General features: G+C 47.0%; 1 protein-coding gene and 2 long non-coding RNA genes across 3 annotated transcripts in view; 2 read left to right on the top strand and 1 right to left on the bottom strand.

The window, feature by feature from the left end:
* Positions 1–11,121, bottom strand: part of PTH1R (parathyroid hormone 1 receptor) — a 102,602-nt gene extending 91,481 nt beyond the window's left edge. The window contains exon 1 of the mRNA XM_015852965.2: positions 10,875–11,121. Coding sequence (XP_015708451.1) covers positions 10,875–10,949 — 75 coding nt within the window. The 5' untranslated portion in view covers positions 10,950–11,121. The remainder of the gene's footprint in view (positions 1–10,874) is intronic.
* On the top strand, positions 10,893–11,320 carry LOC107308817. The gene is made up of 2 exons (XR_001552932.1): positions 10,893–11,006; positions 11,118–11,320. It is a non-coding gene; the product is annotated as an uncharacterized LOC107308817 (long non-coding RNA).
* Positions 11,321–11,879: 559 nt separating this feature from the next.
* LOC107308816 lies at positions 11,880–15,310 on the top strand. The gene is made up of 4 exons (XR_001552931.1): positions 11,880–11,971; positions 12,128–12,330; positions 12,647–12,873; positions 15,080–15,310. It is a non-coding gene; the product is annotated as an uncharacterized LOC107308816 (long non-coding RNA).
* The last annotated feature ends 3,550 nt before the right edge of the window (positions 15,311–18,860 follow it).

Below are 18,860 nucleotides of genomic sequence, written 5' to 3'. Positions count from 1 at the left end.
AGGAGATGTAAGGGGAAGCTTGGAGGGGAGTAAAGCTTTGGTGGCCCCAATGGGAGCTGAAACAGATTGGAGTGGGTGCTCAGAAGTCTCATTGCAGGTGGCCCTGGAGCCAAATCAACCCTGGAGCACATTGCAGGGTGGTATCCACCCATCTTCTTACAGGGATAAAAGCATCTTCATGCTTCAAGAGCACAAGGTGGTGGCTGCTGGTTGAAGTAGCAACAGAGCCCTGTTTCAGGGTTGTTAACACTTCAGATGCAGCTGCAATAGAGATTGAGCTGAGCATCCATGGAGTGGGATCTGCTGCAGTCTGTCATCCCTGCCCATAGGGCCACACTAGTCTTGGGGGAGGAAATAAATCAGCTGTATCTCATTCTCTGTCCCCATTAACTGTGCCCACATCCATATGGCTGTCTTTAACCCAAATCAGTGTGGTCTCATCCGAAGCTTCCAGATAGGAATGGGTGATTTGTAGATATGGGGTCTGTTCCAGTGACTACCAGCCTTTCATCAGTGTATTCCCTGACCCTGCAGTACGTAGGCTGGCAGAGGATGCACATGCTGAGGCTTTGATGGAACAAACATCCTTCTCTTCCCAACTCCTTCTGTCTTGCATTGCCCTTGGAAACTTGGTCTTCTTGACCTCATGCCTTTGGAGGCACAAAAACCACATATCTTTGCCTAGTTTTCTCTCTACAATGTGTTAACTCTGAATCCTAATGAGGTATACCTCAATGAAGTGTTCTCTTTCATTTTATCTTACATGTCCATTTCAGCAGCTGGGTCCAGCAATAGAGCATGGGAAAACAGTGTTACCAAAAGGCAAAAGGGAAGGCAGTGAACAAGAAAATCCAGAAGAGTAGCAAAGACAACTGTCACAGCAGTGAATCAACATATAATTGTTTCTCTTGGGGAGTTACTAGAGGTGTCAATGACTAAGGCCGGTACTCTTATCAGGGTATATGGGATCTAGGAATGAGGTTGAGAAACAAGGTGGGTATCCAGGTTAGCTTGGGCTCCACCCAGCTCAGTTCATGGATGGCAGTCTGTTGACCCTTTGGCTCGGCCATCATTATGCTTATCTGGGTAACTTAAAGACCTTATCACCCCATGGAGCACTGAGTCAGCTCAGCTGAGCAAATACCCGTATCGACCCCTATGGAGATCCTCTTAGTGTGCAGACTTGTTGGTACAGAACCAGGGCTGGATCTTTACCAGTGTGAAAAACAGGGGTTGATATTGTTCCTTTTTCACCAGCTGAAGCACTCTCCCTTCCCCCTGCTCCTGCAGAAACCTGAGTCATCTTTTGCTGATGACAGAGTAAATTAGGAATACACATTGGCTGTGACTTTGAACAGCCTAATTTCCCATTTACAATCCTACAAAATATGTGCAAAAGGCATCTTAAGCTCAATTTGTTGATCAAACTGATGCTGTCCGTGACACCAAAGAATGCCAGGACAAAATCAGCATTAGGAGTGAGTTAGGAGAGAAGAAAAAACAACCGTCTATTGCTCAGTCTACTTGAAACACTGATGATTAATTTGCTTGAATGTCCTACATTCAAATGTTATGATTTGACTGCCTTTAAGAGTGGACCCAAATCAACTGCTGAATTCAGACCCATCCTGTGGTTTGAGTTAAATCCAGCCTACCAGCATGCTTATCATACTTCCTACTACCACCATAGCCAGAAACAAGAGTGACACTCCCCCCCCCCAAGTTCCCCCCCAAATTGCTCATCTTTAAATGCTTTCAAGAAGGCATTCATTGCACAAGGCAGCCAGCCACAAAAGAAGCTACTGAAGCATGGCTGAACATGGTTTGGAGAAGCATGTGGAATCTGGGGGCTTGTCATCCGACCCAGATCTCTCAGCTTTCAGAATCCTGTCCCTTCCCATCCAGAGGCAACCCAGGGCCAGGAGGCCAGTACCAGAATGTGCTAGCTGGGCTACATCAAATCACCCCCTGGCTCTCTTATTTCCCTGCAGTGATGCTGATTGACATCAGATGAGACTCTTGGTCCTTCTGCACTCCACAGGAACACCACTGATTTATGCCAGCAGAACGCTCTGGCCCCTTGAGCTTTGTGGTTTCTATGATGAGGTTAGGGCAAATCAGAGAGAAAATCTGATCCCAGGAATGAGGCAAAAAACAGCAAACACACTTCATTGTGGTGGTGAAAGGCTGACAGAGAAACACCAGTTGTGGTGGGAAATGAAATGGAGATGAAGACGGTGCTCTGCCGTGGGGTTATATGCTGGGATGCTCTGAGACTATTTAACAATGCTACAGCATGAGTCAGAGTCATAGAGTTTTGCCCGCACGCCTACTTGTATGGACATGCATACATAATAGTTTTGCACTGAACCTCATGCCTTCACCAGCTGAGGAAATGAGACCTCCAAGCCCACCCAGTATCTTTCGGGTGCAACCACAGATGACCTGAGGGGGGATGCTCTGTGGCTGAGTGGATCCCTTGAGGACACCATGAAGCTTTGAGATGCATGAATACACATTGCTGATATCTATAGCCAGGCATGGGAAATCAACTCTGTCCTGCTTTGTCCCCATCCAGTGGCTGGCCTGGGGAAACACTTTTGGGACATGGCAGTCCCAGTAACTCAGCTCAAGTGAAAACAAGTCATATCTGCATTGGATGTAGTGCATCTGACCACCTCTGACCACTCACAGGCACATGTTTTAGTGAGCATGGTTATTTAGAATGGGAACACTTTTTCACCTCTGCGCTTATAGAGACATATCTCTCTCTTTTATTCTTGGGAAGAACATATTATTGTTGGGAAGAATAATAAAAATAAATCATCTTTCCAAGTGCATCTTCTCTCACAGAATCATAGAACTGTTAAGGTTGGAAAAGAATACTAAGATCATCCAGTCCAACTGTCAACCCATCCCCACCATGATCACAAAGCTGTGTTCCTACAGGTCCCCTGTGCCTTTACTGCATATACAGAGAAAGAAATGCCTGAAAGCATGCAGAAATTCAGTAGGAGAGCTAAATCTCAGTTCCTGATCTCATCTTCGTACTGAAGAGGTCATTTTTGAACAAACCATTCATTGAGAATAATAACCTCAAGAGCACTGGAAGAAAACACAGGCTTGAAGAAAACCCCGATGCCAATTGTGAAAGGTGAAAAGGTCTGATAAACAGATGGCTCTTGGTAAGCCCACAGCGCAAGGTTTCAAAGCTGTATGCATTGGGCATCTCTTAGCACTTCAACTTATCAGCTCTCTCTCATTTTTATTTTAAAAAGAAATTTCCTGTATTTTCACTGAGCTGAATGAAACTGCTAACCATGAAATAGATATGCTGCATTATGTTGCTTTATTGATCATACTCTTTGAGTGCAGCAAGGGGAAACGGGTCATTTCCTTGCAACCACTCGCCATGGCCATATTCTCAAATCTATTTTAACTCCAACTGCTCAGCATCTGAAAGGAAAAATGGTCTGGAGTCGAAATGGCAAAAAAGAAAACCAAGGTAACATTGAGGTGAGGCAGGAGTTCAGGCAATAAAAGTTGGATAGATGGAAATAGCTTGCAAAATTCATGGAAATCAGCCCAATGCTTTGATTGAGTTTGGTTCGTGAGCAGTTAAATGAGTTACTAGTGGTCCTAAACAGTGTTGGAGTCCCCCAAGACTGCATTGAGTCTCAGTTAAACGATCACTTGTTCTCTGCTGCATGCCCAAGACATGGTAACTCCCTACCTTCCTCTTCAGAGCACCTTGTCCCTTAACCCCTGGCAAAAATAAGCTAAGTTTTGTATAATGCTGACTTTTCTGTTAAAACACACAAAAATGAAGAAAAAGAAATTAAGTCCCGAGACAAAGTTCAGTAGAGGGAAGAGAAGGTTTTCTAAGGACGCACAGTGATTTTCAAATCTGCCTTTACAGATGCAATTGTGACTGATTCTTGCTCTCAGTGTGACAAGACCAAGCACATAGATACACAGAAATGCTTGGAGAGAGAAGGAGACAGACATAAAGATAACATCGAGGAACCCTGATTAACAGTGGGGCAGCCATGTGAGAAGTGAGATAAACAGCCTGCTTTGGGTGCTGAGACAGCAACTGCTATCTCCAGTGCTTGCCCCATACACCAGTCCATGGGGTTTCTTTTCCAAGAGGCCAGGTCTGCCCTGGCTGAACCTTTTATCTGATAGACGGTGGATATTTGAGGTTTTTACAGTGAAATACATGAAGACTCCTAATGCCTTTGGACTTTGAAGGCTCACTTGTTCTATATTTTGGTAGGGTCAGAGAGGTGGGTTAGGACCGCATGGTTGTGTTGCCCCCAGGCCAATTCTGAGACTTGGGAGTCCTTTTTTTGCTGCTAAATTAAAGGGCTGGGTCTTGTCTTCTGGTCTTGAAGCCAAGCAAGATGGCACATCTCATGCCTACAACCCCAAACTCATTTTTCCCTAAAAGGAGAATGAGATCACATCCATTCCCCTGTGCTATCCTGAACCACCACTTGGGAACATTGCCTTGAGGATTGCTCATCTGCTCAGGTGAAAACCCTGACAAGAATGGTGCTCATGGTTAAATAGTCTGGCTGGGGGAGGTGGGGTTCAGAGGTAGAGTGAAGCCTATGCTCCTCGCACCTCACTGTGTGTGTATTTACTGCCAAGAGCAGAAGGTAGAGCAGACCTCACAGCAGGCTTGGGATGGGGTGTGGGTCTGTCAAAAGAAGAACTGGGGGGATTTATGCTGGGTCATAATGATTTTATGTGTGTTGTCAGGGTGGAGCTGCTCATATCGCTGGCTCCTCTTCTTGTGCAGCCCGATGCCTTCCTCCTGTGTCACAGGAGCCCATCCAAACCTTTGATATGCAAACATCTTTCACTGACCCAGCAACAAACCTTCTGCATTTATTTCCAATCCTGAGTTATTTTCATGCCAGCTCAGGGAGCTCAGTCATCTCATGGATGAAAAGGTGGTAGAGTTGTGTGTAAGTGGGACTACTCCTTCCTGAGCTGTTTCATTGGGTTTATTTTCATGTGTCACAGCATCAGGCCAACACCTTCCTGCTGTCTGTACCCTGAGGTCCCTCCAATGTCCTCTGAAATACAGGGCTGCCCCAACAGGAGGGAAGGAGAAGATAAATGGCTTTCTCCCCTTGACATCCCTCCTACCCAGCTACAATGCTTGAAATATTTATCTCTCACCCAGGGATAGCACAATCCCTGCACCGCTGAAATGTTTCAAGCCAGGAAAGCTGGAGGAGTGAGAGGGAAAAGAGGCAGTGAAGTCCACTTTCTGCATTGCTGGCTAAAGGGAAAAATGTGTGGGCAGAAAGACAGGACAGACTCGCAGAGGATTGCAACAACGAAAGCATCGCCTGAGCGCTCTCAGGGAGATTTGTTAACAGGAGGATCAAAGTACAGCCTGATAAGAGGGTGTCATCCATCCAGAATTTTCCATTCTTGGAAATCAGGTTTCTGGAAGTCAAACCAAGCTGGGCCTCCACAGGGAAGGGAGACTCCCAAAGCTTAGAGCCCCGCTGATTAGTAATAAGGGTCAGCCTGGCCTCATTGGAAACAACAGGTTAAAATCAAGCCAAGTGTAGCAAGCATGAGTTTGAATGTTTGTTCCCATGACAAATGCAAGCTCAGGATCAGACCCAGACAGGAATTCTGCTGGTTGCATTTCAGCTCCAAGCGTCACTTATTAATGGAACCATCCTGCAAAACGTGCAGCACAAAGATCATCCTTGTTACAGCAGTTTTTGTAGGGTCAGCTGAAGTTTAGGCTGAGAGATCCACATGAGTATTATAGCATCCATGCAGATGCAGAGGGAGAGAGCAAATTCTCTGTTCTTTAACACTGGTTGAACCTGTTGAGGTCTTCACTTTGGTCAACAGCAAGGGGACTGAGAGGAATCAGGGCCCAAAAGTCCAATGAGCCCAGTGGGATTGAACAGCAAGGCATGTAAATACGCACTGAACATCATCACCATCTCACTGTAGTGTGGGGTGAGGACGGAGCTGCTTGGCAGTGATGAGGACCTAAGGACAACTTCCCAGGCAGGGTTTGGGTCAGAGGCAGTAAAACTCCTGAGAAACCAAAGGAAGATGAGTGTATATCTGTGCTCTAAATATCTGACATAACTTACAGAATCATAGAATCATTTTAGTTGGAAGTGGCCTTTAGAAGCCATCTGGTCCAAGTCCCCTGCAATGAACAGAGACACCCACAGCTCCATCAGGTGCTCAGAATCCCATTCAGCCTGACCTTGGGTGTCTGCAGGGATGGAGCATCTACCGCCTCTCTGGTCAGCTCTTCCAGTGCTTCACTATCCTTGTTGTAAAAAAGCTTTTTCCTTACATCCAGTCTAAATTTCCCCTCTTTGGGCTTGAAGCCATTTCCCCTTGTCCTATCACAACAGACCCTGCTAAAAGGATCACCTCCTTTCTTACAGCCCCTTTAGATACTGAAAGGCCACCCACGGGACTCCCCAGAGCCTCCTCTTCTCCAGGAAAAGAATGGATGTCAAGTCAATGGATGCAAAGATGTGAGACGACTCATGCTGTCAGGGCAGTGATCTCAGCATCATTTTGCATGTGGACATGGGAGCACAGGGGCTGCTCAGCAGTGCGGTGACGGGGACAACAGCTGTCCCTGCTTGAGCTGTCTGAACTGGGTTACCCCTGGCTGGGACTGCAGACACACTGCCCTCCCAAGGATAACCCCACTGATCCCAAAGCAATGCTTTGGAGCTATTTCTAGGAGGTTAGAAACCAAACAACAACTGCCTGGACCTAAAAGGCGCACCTCAGGTTTCTTTTCCTCCAGCCTTGACCCTCTGTGCACATATTTGCCCCACTGCATTCCCTATTCCTTCTGCACCAAACCCAGCCTGCTCTGGTCAGATTTGCCACTGAGCACTTTAGGCTTCTGAAGGGTGAAATCACAGCCTGTGTATTACCCTGACGCAGAGCCCTGTTTGCTTTATATTTTGCGGTCGGGTATTTTATAGTCCAGGGATATCTGCTAATCCCAAAGTACAATAACAAAAACCATATCTTTCATAAATACACAGGGCAGGGATGGGCACGCTCCCAAGCTCGTGTGGAGAAAAAGAACATTTCAGACATTGTTTCCTTGTACTTGGAGTCTGTCTTTATTTAATGAACTCAGACAGTAGTCGAGATTTGCAGGATCTCTGTGTAGGATTATTTGATGATTATTCTTTTTACTACTGGCCCCATTTTCAGGGACAATATATACTGTCCCCAGCTATGAATGGCTCAACCTAAAATCCTTCCCTTTACCAGATCCCTTAAGAGATGGTTCTGATCAGAGGGATGGACAAGGAGTGAAGCAAAGAGCAAAGTATCGATCAACACCTCCTTAATCCAATGGCTTTGCTGCAGAGATTTGGGATCTCTGCAACTCGGTGCTCCTCCAAGGAGAAGGAGGGCTTTTCTTATTCCTACCAGACCTCCCCACTGGAGAGTAATATCAGCACTGGTGTAGACACTCCTTTGGGCTGAGACCCTCCTGAACCACAGAATCAGGAAGGCTGGAAAAGACTTCTAAGATCATTCAGTCCAACTGTCTCGATCATCACCTGGACAAGCTTGTTCCCATTTTGGGTCATTCCCATGAGAAAAGGGCTCCCAATCCCTTACCGACACCCCCTGAATTTTCAGGGGAGCACTCCAACATCTCTGCAAAGCCCAGCTTCAGTAGTGCCCAAGCAGAGAGGCCAGAGCTGGGGAACTATCAGGCAGGGCTGGAGCCCATTCTGCTGGTCAATCATAGACTCCAGTGGAGCAACGCCTCCTGAGAGTCACTGGGGCATGGCAGAAAGGCAACACTTGGTGCCTTTTTTCCACCCGTTTCACACCACACCTGCACCCACTTTTCCCAGCCATGCGGAACTCTGCACTTGGCTCTGGCTGTTACCCATTTCCCAAAGCTGAGTTATTCCAATCCAAATCCCATGGCAGCATCTGAGCAAGGCATGGCTTTATTATATGTATATATTTAAATTATTCTGCAGAATATCTCTGATAGAGATCACCAGGATCAAGCTGAGGATGTAACTGAGTAAGAACTGAACAGCTCAGCAGAGCAAACCATGGGGGTATCAGCTGGAGGAGGGACATCGGGAGGTTTTCCTGCAAGCAGTTCTGGCAGTGCTTTCCTGATAAAAACAGTGCCCACATCTGCTTCTCTCGTGCCGGTGTTTGACCCACTTTTAAAGCTCCTTTTGCACGCATCATCTTTTCAAGCCCGCATCTGCATCATTGTCTGACTCAGGCTGGTCTCACCAAGTAGAAAAATAGACCCAAACATCACCCTTCCTCTTGTCAGTCTGGAGTGCAAAGCTCTCAGTCAATAAACTGATTTCTGCCACCGCTTAAGCAGGTGTTAATTAGGAATATTCTTGGGGAAAGTTGGAGAGAAGGGCTTCCCCAGATTGCAGGGGGTTCTGGAGGAGAGCAGAGCATTACCCACTCCTTTTTGCAATGGGACCCGCTCCCATTGCACTTTCAAGAGTGCCTGAATTCCCCCATGCTTCGATTTAATGTGGGGACACACGCAGCACCAGCGCAGACCATTAGAAACCATCATTCCCCATCCCTACTCTAGTTCTGTTGTCACTTTTTTTGTTGCCACTTTTGCCTACTGATCAAAGAAACAACGGAAATGACAGCTTCAGATTTAGGAGGCATGGTGCTCTGGGCTTCACCAGCTCTAGGATGCAAAGGATTGAGCAGAAAAGAGCCCAACAACCACAGCTCTCCAAATTCATGTCCTCCAGCTCTACAACCTCCAACTTCATGTCCTCCAGTCCCACAACCTCCAAACTCACGTCATCCAGCCCCAGACAGACAAATCGTACCCTGAAGTTCTGAGAACTCACTGCATCATTCCATGGGAATCCTCCTGACCCTTTGCTAGAGGACTGGGTAGCACTCTTAGTCCAGTTCAAAGCTATCGGGGAGTCTATCTCTAAATTAAGTCCTTGCATCCCTATCATTCTGCAGCTACCCTCAGTGTTTTTATTCCCCAGGTTAACTCTGCAGCTCCTGAATTTTCAGAGTGACTTTTCAAACCTTTGGGTAAGCTGTCATTGTCGGGTTTGAAAATCAATGTCTGAAATATTCATTTCAGCCTGGGCCTTATTACACTGAATGGGGCTTCTGGTGGAGCAGTTCCTGATGTATTTCCATGGCATGGAGATCCTCATCTGAAAGGGTCTGTTCTGATGGGGCTATGACAAATAAAACACCTATAGGAGATACCGGACACTGAGATGTGGCTCACTGGCTGCTTCCTTGTGTCTTCTGGTGGTACTGGGATGTACTGGGACAGGGACTAAAGAGGGACTGGGAATGGATGTGAGCTGTCAGTGCTTGCGTATCTATTCTGGATGCTGAAGTTTGCTCAGCTCCAATGGAGCCGTTTCAAGAACATTGGCCCTAATGGGAGTTTTGATGCTAACTCCAGCGGCATTACAGATGTATATGGGGACAGCAAGTGTTATAAGACCCACGGAGCCTATCCTGACACAGGTGCAGAGTCACCGTGGTGATGGAGATGCTAACCCAACCCAAGAACATGGGAGAAACCTCAGATCTCACTACAACCCCACTGAACCTACACCTTCTGCCCCTCAGCATCCCTCAGTTTTCTTTGGCCTTTGAGTTGTGATTAGTTAGATCAAGACCAGCATGGATTGTGACAGAGACTGTTTTCCAAGGAACTGTCTATTGTCATATATTGATGTTTCCATCCAGCACGATTCTGGAAATGCAGAAATACCTCCCCACCTACCCTGCATGAGGTCCTAGCAAACACAGAAGAATGTGACAGCCCATTGGAGAGGACCTGAACAGAACCAGCACTGGGGTCAGCCCCTTTCCAAACACACCTCAGTTGGACTAGATGATCTGGGAGGTCGTGTCCATCCTTAATAATTCTATGATTCAATGATCTCCATCCTCTTTGGAGAGCAGACACTGTGTTAAGTGGTGTCTGGTGGTCAAGTGTTGGCTGTGCCACTTCCTACACCAAGAACTCACCAAGAAGCAGCAGAAGTGATGGTGATGCCACCCATCACTGCTCCATCAGGGATGGAGAAAGCAAGCAAAGCACGTGTCAAAGCAGCACACCCAGCAATGAATTAACACCTGGTGGTTGATTTCTGCGTGACTTCATTTCTGTGGCAGGACTTTGGTGATAGAGTGTCTGTGGATCTCAATCCATTGCCCATCACCACCATCAAGGCAGCCTGGGCAGCCTTTAGCCCCTTTTTTTGTCACCTCTGTGAAGGTTTTCTCCCTTGGTGCGTGCAGAAGCAGGTGAAAATAGTGCCAGGGAGCAAAGGGTTAATACTACTTTCACGCTCCTGAGTGTAAACTGTCTGCAGTCCCCACGCTCTCCAAAATCAATCTCAGAGAGCAAGGCAGTGTTTTGCTGAGATTAAGCAGATTTGCAAATTAGGAAGATTAAATGGAAATGTAATGAAATGAAAGTTAAATGTCCCTTTTTTTTTGAGAGAGAGAGAGAGAGGAAGGAAGGGGAAAAAAAAAAAAAAAAAGGAAAAATCGCCCTTTCCTGGGAGGTGTCTTTTGAGTGATCCCCCAAAACGCCTTTCCCGGAGCAGCTCCCTGTCAAACTACATGCGCTCCCGTCCGGAGGGACTGAAAAGTGATTCAAACTCTCCGGGAAGCACAGACATTTTTAATTTCATCTGGTGCAGCAGTTCGGAGGAGCAGCGAGATCAGCCACCGGGGCTGCAAAGGCAGCTCTCTGCCTCCTCAAATGCCCCGAAAGCGGAGAGGTTTTACTCATCATGGAAACAGCCGAGAAAAGAAGGATCGGGTCCACTCACCAGTGCGTAGACCGAGCTCAGCACGGAGCAGCAGAGGATCAAACCCAGGCTGTGATAAACCAGATATGATCCCATATCCAAGGGGCTCCTTCCAGCATCCACGCTCGCTCGGGGAAGTTGGAGGACGGAGAGGTCTTCCAGCGCTCCTCTTGCAGATGATTTCTCCTTCTCCTTCCCTCCCTCCAACCCCCCCACCCCCCTCACTCTCCAGAACCGGTGTTTGTTTGTTTGTTTGTTTTTTAGCCAGAAAGGCACATGACGAGAAAACCCGGTCCTTTGCTTCGCTTTCTCATGGCTGAAGATGCGGGCAGCTCCCGAAAGGCAGCGGAGGAGCCCATGTGAAGAAGCGGAGCGACTTCGGCTTCGCTCAGCTCCTCAACCCCCGGTGCTGGTTGTTTTCCGCGTGCATCTGTCTCAGAGCAGAAAAATCACATCCATATGTCAAAGCCGCGCTCTTCTGTTTCCTTTTTATGAGGCAGTGGGAAGTTCAAATAATTTCTTTGTCAAACGCAAACACACAGAAAGAGGCAGAGAGAGAGGGAGGGAGGGAGGGAGAAAGGCGAGAGAGGGGTGGAAGGGGTGGGAGATCGGAGAGGGTGGGGGAGGCTTTAAACCACGGCTTTATTTTTAGATCCAGTAATTTTATCTTTTGGGTTTCGGAGGGGTTTGGAAAGAGAAAGAGAGAGAGAGAAAAAAAAGCCTTTTTTCTTCTTCTTTTTCTTCACTTTCGGCACACGAACCGCTCTCAGAGCAGAAAGTTACGGGGGGGAGGGGGGGGGAAATAGCGAAAACTTGGCAATATTTTCCCTCTTCAATTACCTTTTCGCAAACAGCGGAGCTCTGGGGGAGTTGTTTTTTCTTACTTATTATTACTCTTTTTTTTTTGCTGCTATATCGCCGCTCGTTTCGCTTCCACAATAGGTTTATTCTCCAGCCCTCCGGGTCGCACGCAGCGTATTTCAGTTACAAACCGGGATTCTTTCGCTCCTCTCTCCCCTCTCTGCCTCAGAGGATCTGCAGTTTCAAAAAGCCGATTGAGTACGGCGTGAAAGCGCGAGGCTGACGAGCCCCCCGCCTCCTACAGCCGCTCTCTTTAGGTACTTCATTTTAGAATATACTTTTCTTTTTCTTTCTCTCGGCATAAAAAGAGAAAAAAAAGATTTTCCCTCCTCGAGGTGCTCTGAAATCTTTTTCAATACGTCTCTGTATCTTTACTGTTTCTATTTTTTCCCGGTTTCTCACTCTCATGGGAGCGCACACCTCCTTCCGTGCCCCGCAAGGAAGAGACCCATTGGAGCCCCCAGCGCATCGCATCCCCGCTTTCCACCCCCCCCCCCCCCATCCATCATGTCCCCCAGCACCTCGCACACCCCGTGGATGTCATCAGCATCGCAGTTTCAAGGCTGGGGATGGTACTCCCAGCTTAGCCGGGCTCTTTCATTCATAAAATTGCAAGGTAAATACCTACATATATATATATGCACATATATATATATAATAAAAAACCACTATAGTCCCCCCCCCCCCCCCCTCTACCCCCAAAGCCATGTCGCTGGGGGTGAAGCTCCGGCACCCATCCCCTGATCGGGTTTATCTTCGGCGTGGGAGGAGAAGCGAGGAGGAGACAGGGATGCACCAGGCGGGACACAGAGCTGCGCTGAGGGTTGACTCACTGGGGGGGAAACTTCGGACATCAACTCCTGCGCTTCGCTTCGCTTTTCCTTTTAACTTTTTTTTTTTCCCCTTCTTTCTTCCCGGATTTTGTGATTTAGGAGCTCAGTAAGAAGAGAAAAAGCCAAAAAGAAAAAGAAAACCCGAAAAAAACCCCAAACAAACCCCAAACCAAAACCGAACAGACCTCCCTATACCCCACCGGAGGGCAGACGGTACAAAACAACGGAGCTGTGCGCATTTCTCTTTTATTTCGTGTAGCGAAGAGAGAAAAAAAAAAGTAGAGAGAAAGAGGAAAAAAGCCAACACAAAAAAGCCTCTACAGTCGGTTTGTTGCTTTTCTTTTTTCTTTTTTTTTTTTTTTTTTTTTTTTTTTTCTCGGCCCCATGGCTGTGAATAGGTGCCTTCAGCTAATTTTATGAAAAGGGGCTCTTTCCAAGGCTAAGGTAGAGTAGGGCTTCCTGTAAGAGAGAGAGAGAGAGAGGGAGGGAGGGGGGAAAAAGTGCTGCTCTTGATGCAATCTTTTCCTCCTCCTCCTTCTCCTCCTTCTTCTCCTCCTCCTTCTCCTCCTTGCCAACCCTTTGCCTCTCCCAGGCAGACCGATCTCTGCACCGCGGGGGGAGAGGGGTAGGTATAAAAGCCCCCATCTTAGTCACCCCTCCCAGCCTCCTCACCCCCCCTCACCCCCCTCCCCGGCTTGGGTCTCATTGGTCGGCCGTATTCAGCCTTTGACGGGCTGCGAGACACGGGGTCATCCCTCAGCCCTTCCCACCGCACCGCATCGCATCCCACCCCCTCATCCCCCCCCGTCTCACCCCCTGCGCTCCGGTTGGGCAATGAGTGCTGAAGGGGGCACCCAAGCGAAGGGTTGAGATGAGGATGTAAAAGCGATAAAGCCAATCTCACCCCCACCCCAAACACACACACCCCACCCCAACACCATCAGTCTGCCCCCACTGCCCCTCATCCACGCTGTTCCCAAATTTATGTCCCACATAGGGATTAAAAATATATTTATTGGGGGAGGGGAGGCTCAAAAAAGGAGGTTCCTGAGATGGGAATCCTGGGGAAGATATTTCCACCTCTGCTGCTTTATTTCATTTCGTTTCATTTTGGGGGGGAGGTGTTGGCTCACTTCTCTCCTATCTGCTCAACCAAAGGGGTGGGACAGCTTCCATCCCTGGGGGGAGCTGGGCATCGGTGTGTGTTTAAGTATGGGGCAAACTGAGCAAATATGTACCTGGGGCTCTATGGTCTTTCTGAGAAGAAATGCAGAGAGTAAAAAAAAAACCCTGATGTAAAGTTTCATGGGCCCCATCACATCTCTTTTGCTGCTTTTTAATTTACTAGTATTTTTTGGGTGAGAAAGGGAAGAAGCAAGAGAACACCTCATATATCGCATTGCCCCCTACCTCCTGCCTTTACTGGGATGTGATATAGATGAAGTAGGATCTGATACGGTTTAGGAGACATCCAGACTTCGGTCACCCCTCTGTACCCAGTCCCTTGTGTGCTGGGACTGGGCCAGAGATGCCTTTATGCTGGTAATTTCTCCATCCAGTCACTTAATGATTAAAGGCAGATACTGCTGAAGCTGCACAAGAAGGAAACTCTTCCCTCCCTCCAGCCCCAGCTCAAAGTTGGCCCAGTAGAGTCTTACTCTTATGGTCAAGAAGACTATGATGGATGGTATTCTGGATCCCTGTTATCTACAAAATAAACCCAACACCGCAGGTTTCCCTAAATCCAATTGAGGTAGTCTGTGACTGCTTCGTTGCTCCTTTCTGGGAGGACAGCAGTTGCAAGGACTGCAGGTCTTTGGAGTCATGAGCATCAAATGCACTGAGACCAGTTCTAAAGAGGAGTTTCCTCAAGCAGAGGATGTAACCCAGCTCCCATGGCAGTCAGTGCAAGATAGAAGTGAGAACAGACGAGGTGGACAGGGCAGGTTTGTGGGAGATGAGCAGTTGGACTGTGTGACCGAGGGCCCTCTAAAGTCACAGTGAATCACACAATCATGGAGTCATTAAGGTTTGGAAAATACATCTGAGATCACCAACCCCAATTCACCCCACCGTGCCCACTGCCCATGGTTCTGGAACACCTCCAGGGATGGTGAGCCCACCAACTCCCTGGGCAGCCTGTGCTGCTGCATCACCACCCTCTCACTCTTTTTGAGAAGAAATTCTGATTTATGCGAGACCAAACAAGAAACAGCTGAGTTTGCTCATTTTTGGGGGTGGTGTCCCAGGAAAATCCTTTTATCATCTCTATTAGTCCCCAGACATTTGTGTATCTTCTCAGCCAAGGTTACAAGGCAAGTCTTCCCCTCTCTGCAGACCTTTGGGAGAGAGATGAGCAATTCTGCATGTCCAGATGCCTGCTGTTGTTTGGGATGATGCATGTGAGCGTGTGCGGTCTCTTCCCACTGGAGGGCACAGGACTCCATTCTCCAGCAGATCTGTTCCAGGCATTTCTTTATGTCAAGGCAAAGGTAATTCGGACATCTAAGTTTTGTTTTGTTTTTCTTTCAGATTGTATCCACGAATATGTGTATAATGAACCCAGAAGGAATGCAGCACTAAAAGAAGCCTTTGTAATGTTGCTATTTTAAGGAGACCCTTGGGTATGGCACGTGTTGAACTGAGTTTCTCCAACATCTTACAACAAACCAAAATGTTTAGATCCTCCTACTGATGTAAAACAGCATTAAAGAAAATAAAAATACATAATCAGTCTAAACTGGCTAAGAATTTAACCAGGAATTATTGCTCTTGTGAATTGGCTCTGTATTGTAGCTAACTTTTACATGGCCTAATAATAAACATCTCCTCCTCCTGTCTGGGTGAATGTTTCCCTTCTTCTGGAGATGAGGTCCCAGCCTGGATAAAACACCTCTTGTCCTTTCTCTCCTGGGTCACTCAGGTTCAGTGAAACATCACGACTTACATCAGTCAAAGCCTTTGATCAGGGAGGGAAAAGTCTGACATGGATGGGGTTGGCAAAAATCCCTCATTGTGCAAGAAGCCAGTCCAATAACAGAGTGTCACCAAGGGTGAAACAGCCTTTTCTGCTCTGTTTTCCCTTGGTTATTGCTGGCATTTTGTTTGCGAAGTCAAGGCCAAAATATACAAGAAGCAGCTTTGGACACCTTGGGCTTTTGCATTTAGCCATCATGAATTTCTGGCCATTTTTGTTGTATGTGTTGTAAAGAGTGGAGTTTTGCTGTCAACATTCTATTTTTACATGGTCAGAGAGGAGAAGCATTAGAACTGAGGTCTAATTGATGCTGTTTGCACAAAGCTGAAGCCTTAACTCTTGGCTGAAGATGACTGTGGAAGAGGTGTGAGATGGCTTCTTTGTTGGCTCTTTAAGAAAACATCTGCTCTGGGTCTTGTGGACAAAACCCAGGTTGAAAAATTCTCTCATTGCCAAATGAGATGCCAGATGAAAAGCCCAGAGAAGCTGTGGATGCTCCATCTCTGGAGGTGCTCAAGGCCAGGTTGGACAGGGCCCTGGGTTGCCTGATCTGGAAGGTGGTAATCCTGCCCATGACCCAGCATTGGGACTGGATGACCTTTGAGGATGTTTCCAGCCTAAGCCATTCTATGAGTTTCTCCATCCAGCACTCAAGGAACAGGGCTGCTGTGGAAATGAGTGTCAGAATAAGGAAAATACACTTTTTGTACTCACACACTGAACAACCAATGAATGCTCAAGAAGAATCATAGAATCACAAGGTTGGAAAGGACCTACAAGATCATCTAGTCCAACTGACCTCCCATTACCGTAGCCGCAACAAACCACTAAACCATATCTTGCAGCTAAAGGCTCCTCAGGTCTTTAAGTACACAGAAATGCTTGTGATATGTGGTCATTGATGGGCTGTACACCTCTTCTAATGCCCTGCAGTATGGTTTACATGGTGACTCAGTAACTAGGATGAAGACATCATGTTGAGGTTGGGTGCCCTATATGAGAAGATGCAGAAAATGTGTGAGAAAGGGGATAACAGACCTGAAAATGGTTTGGGAGAAGAGAGAGATAAGGTATGTGAAGTTGAGGTCTTGGGTTAAGGCAGAAAAAAGAGGACTGGAGGTGACAGATGAACCCAAAGGCATTTTGCATCTTAAACAGGCCACATGGGCTAGCAAAGTCACCAGCAGAACACAGTTCTCAGTGGCTTCATACAGTGACCTTTAGCTGAAACAAAGCTGTACAAAAGGAGCTCAGGGCATGCAAGTAGGTGAAGGATAATCCTGACCAGCAATAGGCTTGGCATCCATTTGGTTGTGTTTTCCTGCAGACAAGGTGGGGCAGACAGATTCTACAAAGCAACATGTGCTCTTGCCTTATCCCATCTCTGTTGTTCTCCTTCCTGTAGGCCAATGCTTTGGACCCAGACAGACACAAGTGGAATGGAGATCAGAGCCCTGGTCTTTTCCCTGTAGAACAGGGTGCCAGTTCTGGTTTATTCTCAATTTTTCTCTTCCTAGTGAGGGTCTTTTGTTATTTATCAGCTCCTTCTTTCAAAACAGCAACCTGAGTGATTTCACATCACTTATCACATGTGGTTACTCTGTCCATGGCACTCCACAGCTTAGCTGTTTCAGTGATCTCTGCACAGCATGGAGCAACAGCACTCCTGACCTAAAAGAGAAGCGAGTGTCTCAAACCTTACTTTTCTCCATATGCACAAGACCTTTTTTTGCCCTTAAAAAGACCCAGACCCCTCTCCCCACGCCTGCCAGTTGCATGGCAGACTGGATGTCCCTGGCAGCACACCTGGGCTTGAATTGATTTTTCTTCTTTTTGTATATGTGTGTTGTCATCCAATGCAATGCCAGAACCAAGGGCAGACTCCAGCTGGGAGGTGAGCAAGGAAAACCCCTCCAAAACAGCTAGGAGCTGAAATGATTTGGCAAGCTTTGCAGGAGAAAACTGCCAGCAGGGAAAGAAGAAGTGGGAGCATTACTCTGACAGAAGACGCTCTGATTAGCAGATTATCACTTAAGTGATGTTGATCCCAGCCACGCTGCCTTGCAAATGAGCCCTTTCACAGCTGCCAGCTGCTCCACGGAGTCGCAAATGTAAATGAGTGGGCCAGATCCTCTGCTGGCATCCATCGAGGCAGCTTTGATGGACCGTCCTGGATCTACAACAGCTGGAGGAGTCTGGCTGTAGTGGGAGCCTGACTTGCTATGCAGATTTCTTTGAGAGCCTGTGGGAAAGGGGATGAAGCTGGGCATACTGTAGGATAGGGCAGCATCAACTGCACAGCTGGAGGGACCCTTGAGACCTTGATTTTTGCTGCTAGACAAAGCCTTCTTTGTAAGTAATAAGTGGTTCTATCTTTTATTTTCATGATTTTTTTATTTTCCATTTCAATTACCACCACTAATTAATTAATTGCCTTGTTTATTTATTCATTTTCATTTACTTTCTATTCTGGAGATCAGAATGGAGCAGTCAGCCCTCACATGACGCCAGGCAGGGTGCAAAGCAGGATGTCAGAAGCTGGAGCCTCCTTATCAATAGCCTTAAGAGATCCTTGATGAGTCAGTTAGTGGAAAAATAAGGTAATTTGTTATGTTTTTTTCTTTAATATTTATTTATTTATTTATTTAGCAGATGCTGAGCTTGTAACCTGCTCCCTGATACCGTAAGCCAGTGTATAGCATCTTGCCCTCATGAAGCTCTATTTATCTCCATCCAGCTTCTTGAGCTGAGTGTGTGGGAAGCATGTGAGGGACTCTCATGAGCAGCCTCGTGTTCTCTGAGCTGTGCTTTCCCGTGGGGGTGAGCTTTCCCTAAGGGGCACAGTCCATTTTAACTCCAATAAGTCTTCAGAAGTGATGGCCTGAAACCTGCAGAGCTGGTGGTGGGATGGGAACAAGCTCTTAATAAAGACACTGGGAACACAAGACTGAAATTTTTGGGACAGGTGAAGTGCAAACAAAAAGAGGTTTTCTTTTCATAATGGTTGTTCCATAAGTAATGCCTCCTATTTTATTATGCTGACCTACAATGTCAGAGGTGGATGTTAGTAGTATGGCAGTAGAAGTTGAACCTTCCCACCAACACCCCATTACATCTTGTTGCTGTGTGACTGATAGCAGTAGAGGGGTACTGACAAAATGACATCTGACATAGAAGTGCATATGAAGCAAAAGTGTGTCATTGAATTCCCCCATGCAGAAAAAATAGCACTCACTGACATTCACTGATGCTTGCTGAATGTTTATAGAGACCAAACAGTGTGTGTGAACACAGTGAGGCACTGATGACAGCAATGTGAAAGACAAGCCACATTCT

The sequence above is a fragment of the Coturnix japonica genome, chromosome 2, assembly GCF_001577835.2.
Source record: "Coturnix japonica isolate 7356 chromosome 2, Coturnix japonica 2.1, whole genome shotgun sequence".
In the NCBI taxonomy this organism is placed as follows: Eukaryota; Metazoa; Chordata; class Aves; order Galliformes; family Phasianidae; genus Coturnix; species Coturnix japonica.
This window is presented reverse-complemented; position numbering and strand designations above follow the sequence as displayed.